The sequence below is a fragment of the Alosa pseudoharengus genome, unplaced genomic scaffold (assembly GCF_046254945.1).
Source record: "Alosa pseudoharengus isolate Yale_2024_CS ecotype anadromous, Long Island Sound unplaced genomic scaffold, YU_APseudo_1.1 YU_APseudo_1.1_scf_71, whole genome shotgun sequence".
NCBI classification, from domain to species: domain Eukaryota; kingdom Metazoa; phylum Chordata; class Actinopteri; order Clupeiformes; family Clupeidae; genus Alosa; species Alosa pseudoharengus.
In genome coordinates this window covers 202,767-207,378 of record NW_027468861.1, presented here as the reverse complement: position 1 = coordinate 207,378, position 4,612 = coordinate 202,767, and the positions used below count along the sequence as shown (strand labels likewise).

The following is a 4,612-nucleotide window of genomic DNA, read 5'->3' as shown; positions in this document are numbered from 1 at the left end:
AGAGAGATCACACACACTCACACACACACACCATCTCTCCTCTCCTCCAGCCCCCCTGTCTTCTCACACACACACACACACACACACACACCATCTCTCCTCTCCTCCAGCCCCCTGTCATCTCTTTCTCTCTCTCTCACACACACACACACACACACACACACACACACACACCATCTCCTCTCCTCCAGCCCCCCTGTCATCTCTCACACACACCCTCGCCTGCCAGCCAGCCTGCCAGTGGTGCCTCACAAAATGGAGGTGTTTAATTTGGAGATGTGCTCCCTTACCCACTGGAGCTGCGGTGCCATAGACCATACACCACCACCACCACCACCCCACACACACACGCGCACACACACACACACTCTCTCTTTCTCTCTCACACACACACGCACGCACGCACGCACGCACTCACGCACGCACTAAGGCTTACAATTAGCTGTGAGGGCAGAGAGCCGGTGGGTGGGCGGGTGCAGGGAACGCTGTCCTCATTTGGGCTCGTTTAATTAAGCAGGCGAGAGCAGGATCGTTATTGCGGGAGTATTGATAATGTAATTACTCTCACCTGGTGGCCTGGGGTCATTAGGCTGGGGGACGGCAGGGACTGGGCAGGCCCTCTCCCCCTCTCCCCCTCCCCCCCTCTCCCCCTCTCCCCCTCCCCCCCTCTCCCCCTCTCCCCCTCCCCCCCTCTCCCTCTCTCCCCCTCCCCCCCTCTCCCTCTGCCCAACAACACGTTTGCCTTTGCGGCTTATTGCTCTTAAATAACATCAGCCATGATGGGGAGGGGAGCGGGGCGGCTCGGCGCCGAGCAGCGCAGCGCAGCGCAGACACAGGCAAACAGACAGAGCTAATTGCCTCCCACACTCGTTTTTTTTTTCTCCTCTCACTCTCGCGCTCTCCACAGACTCATCACACTCCTCTCCTCCCTCCCTCTTGTGCTCACGCGCTCGCTCCCTCCCTCTCCCTCTTTCTCTCCCTCTCCCTCTTTCTCTCCCGCTCTCTCTTTCTCTCCCGCTCTCTTTCTCCCCCTCTCTCTCTTTGTCTTGTTCCCTCTCTCTTTCTCTCCCTCTCTCTTTCTCTCCCTCCCTCCCTCTTTCTCTCCCTCTCCCTCTCTCTTTCCCTCCCTCTTTCTCTAGCTCTCGGTCTCAGCTGCTGCGCTCGCTGTTGTGTATAATCTTCAGTCTGCACTCTGCTCCGCTCTGTGCTGCCTTCCCCTCCCCCTCTTTCTCTCTCTCTCTCTCTCTCTCTCTCTCTCTCTCTCTCTCTCTCTCTCTCTCTCTCTCTCTCTCTCTCTCTCTCTCTCTCTCTCTCTCTCTCTCTCTCTCTCTCTCTCTCTCTCGCTCGCTCGCTCGCTCGCTCGCTCACTCTCTCGGCGCTGCCGGCTGATGCAGTATTAATGGCTCTCCTGTGCTGTGGGGCCTCTCAGCTCCACACACACACACACACACACACACACACTAAACCACTACTACCACACACCCTCTCAGCTCTCCTCTCCTCTCCTCACATATCCGCTCTACTCCCTCGCTCTCTCTCTCCTTCTCTCTTTTCCTCTCCTCTGCCTACACCCCCCCCCTTCTTCTCTCCTCCACCTCCACTTCACTTCATTCAGCCTGCCGCCTCTACACCACAGCTAGAAACAGTCTCAAGTGCCATCGATTGTGCAGGGCCTCTTACGGCTACCCTGTGTGTGTGTGTGTGTGTTTGTGTGTGTGTGTGTCAGAGCGAGAGAGGGAGAGTGGGGGAGATTTTAGTTTTACGCATTTGTTGTCTGATGCTTTGTCTGCCAGTGGTATCTAGTTTCGTGTAGGCATACAGTCCATGGCTATGATGATCTGCTGTGTTGGCACACAAACTTGCCGCTAGACTTACACAGGGACCCTGCTCTTGCTAAAGGGAAATAGCTCTCCTCTCTCGCCTGAAGAGTTTTAACGAGTGGTAAATAGTTAGAGAGAGAGACCTCCTCAACTTCTATGTGTCAGGTCTGTGTTAATTTTTTCTCTCTCTCTCTCTTTCTCACAGACCCAGAAACTGGCTACTGCTCTCGGACGTCCTAAAGAGGCTCAAGATGTCGGCCCGGGCCTTCCGCGCCACCTTCACGCACATCGAGGTGGCCACCATTGCAGAGGCCGAGTTCTACAAACAGGCCTCCCTCAGCCAACTGTTCTGCTGCCCAGAGGAGCTGGAGGGCTTCCTGCCGGACAGCAAGGAGCTGCTGGACCTGGTGGAGATCAGCTCGGAGCTGGTGGCCCTGCTGGGCTCGTCCCTGGAGTGTGTGGACGACTGCTGGGACCCCATAGTAAAGGCCCGGTCATGACTAGGAAAAGGCCCCTCTCCCTGCTCCGCACCAAGACTGTAAATAGTGTACATACCAGAGCTGGATCTGTGAGATTTGGACCACCATCTTGTACTGAAAACAAAATGGAGGACGCAAAGTGGACAGGACCACACAGATGGACTCTATAATTTAAGCAGTTATGTTTTTATAAATATGGAATCTATATATACAGTTATTGTTGTCCTTTAATTTGTGATTATAATAATTATATATATATATATATAAATATATGAATATATACAAAATATATATATGTACAGTGTGCTGCATTCTTTGGTCTGCTTTGGTTTAGTTTTAATTTTGAGTTTTGGAGCTCTCTCCCAGATGTACGTTAAGGCAGGCTTAGAGCTCATAGGGTCTGCGGGATGAGTTCCATTTCTGAGGTCAAAGTGCGTTTTCGTCGGTTCAGTGTTCTGAATACGTGGTTGCAATTGACGAGGTGCACTTGCTGGTGACTGGAGACGGGCTCCGTAGACGGAGAGCCATGTTCGCAAGCCACTTTTTAATATGCTCTCTGATTGTTTTGTTTTTCATATTAACCCTAACAAATACGGTTTTGTATCCGTGCTCAAGCTTGGCTTTTGTCCTGGACATTTATTTATGGTTAGGGATTTAAAATATTTGGATTTTTTTCTGTAAAATGTTAAAAGTAATTGTAAAATACTAATGCGTTTGTTTAGGCCAGAAACATGCTTGAACTTGTAAATAATTGGTTGAGAATTTCAGTCACCTGTTTCTGACTCGTGTGTTCATCGTTTTTGGAGACGTGTTTAAACTTTGTAATTAAATACCCTATCATTTGTATTTATATTTTACAAAAAAAAGTTCCTTTAAATAAATGACAACAATTAGAATCTCGAATGCTTTGTTTTGTTTTTTGAATTATGAGCGAAATCGATTAATTATAGTGTGAATAAGAGGAGATGATGTAGTAAGTTAGCAATTGTACCGCTGAATACGGTGTTACTTTTAATGTACTTTCGATAGGCATAGTCCATCTCAAAATAATGGATTATTTATTCACATCCATTTAGGCTATTTGGGAGAACAAAATATCCTTACGCCACTGCCTCTTGATTGTTGTGGAATAGTTTCACCCGCGTGATTGTAGGTTGAATGTGTAATGTGAGAGAAGGTAATTCACAGTTTCGCCGCCGCCTTTATTTATACTCCACTTTTGAGTGCGTTTATTGGAGTCAAAGTCGAGTTCTTATCACCAAACGCGTGATGAAAAGGGGACCCCCCCCTGATGTCGATGCTGTGGTGAAGTCACGAGAAGTGACGACATGCTTTTGCCATGTCGTTCTTGGTGGAATTTCTTATTCGAAGAATAAAAATCGCTATGTTCCATACGTAAAACTAGAAATACATAAGTATACAAAATAATAGGGCACTAAATAAAAAAATGTCCAATGAAGGGAAACCCAGAACTCACCCACATGTTTCTGATAGCACTGGTTTGGTTTTCTGCACAAAATATAACCTGACATGATTCTCAAGAATCCTGGAAATAACATAGGAATGAATCTCGGGTAGGATTTCCCAAACTGATTAAACACAAGCAGATGTCCAAGTGTACCCTTTTGCGCAAACTGCCTAGGAACTGAGTAGCCTATTTTAAATGGTGTGCGCGTCAATCAAACAAATATCATCGCACAGCTGTGTTGCAGTAGGCCTCCCTAGAATATCCACTGAACCGAAACTAAAGCACCGGTTCTCAACATATAAAACTAGAGACAATCTTGCATTCCTCCATGAAATGTGTGTTGATATGTGATTGGGTGCGCGGAATACCATGTCAGGGGGAGAATAGACTGTCTTTTCATGGCACAATTTCTCATCCGCAACCGTTAATGTATCAATTTTTGGCCACCCGATCAATCCAATTGACCGTATATGTAGGGGAATTGAGGTCCCCGCAGGGCTGTTTGTTTCGCCGTCTCACGTGTGTGCGCACGCACTGAGCTTACACTGCAGTCGGCTCTGCTGCACGCGTATCCCGATCAATGCCAGTTACAAACCGGCCCCGGAAAAACAAACACTGTCAACATGTTTACGCAGTCTGCTCCTCCATTATTTTCTGTGGTTTGGGAGTGAGACGAGCTCTAAAGTGAGATGTGGGAATATAATCACTGTCTTCACTTGAATACGAAAAAACAAACATGACCCTTTCCTTAACTAAAACAGTGTTTTTTTTTTATGTTTAATTGTCAACCCGGAAAACCCTTCGTTTTCTTTTTTCCTTGAACAAATGAATTGACTGGCATTAAT

At 47.7% G+C, this 4,612-nt stretch overlaps 1 protein-coding gene across 1 annotated transcript in view; it reads left to right on the top strand.

Annotated features, from left to right (window-relative positions):
* The window catches only part of LOC143111227 (BCL-6 corepressor-like), a gene marked incomplete at its 5' end in the record, with an annotated part of 21,765 nt that extends 18,563 nt beyond the window's left edge, over positions 1 to 3,202 (top strand). Inside the window, one exon of the mRNA XM_076273423.1 lies at positions 2,026 to 3,202. Coding sequence (XP_076129538.1) covers positions 2,026 to 2,320 — 295 coding nt within the window. The remainder of the gene's footprint in view (positions 1 to 2,025) is intronic.
* Positions 3,203 to 4,612: the final 1,410 nt, after the last annotated feature.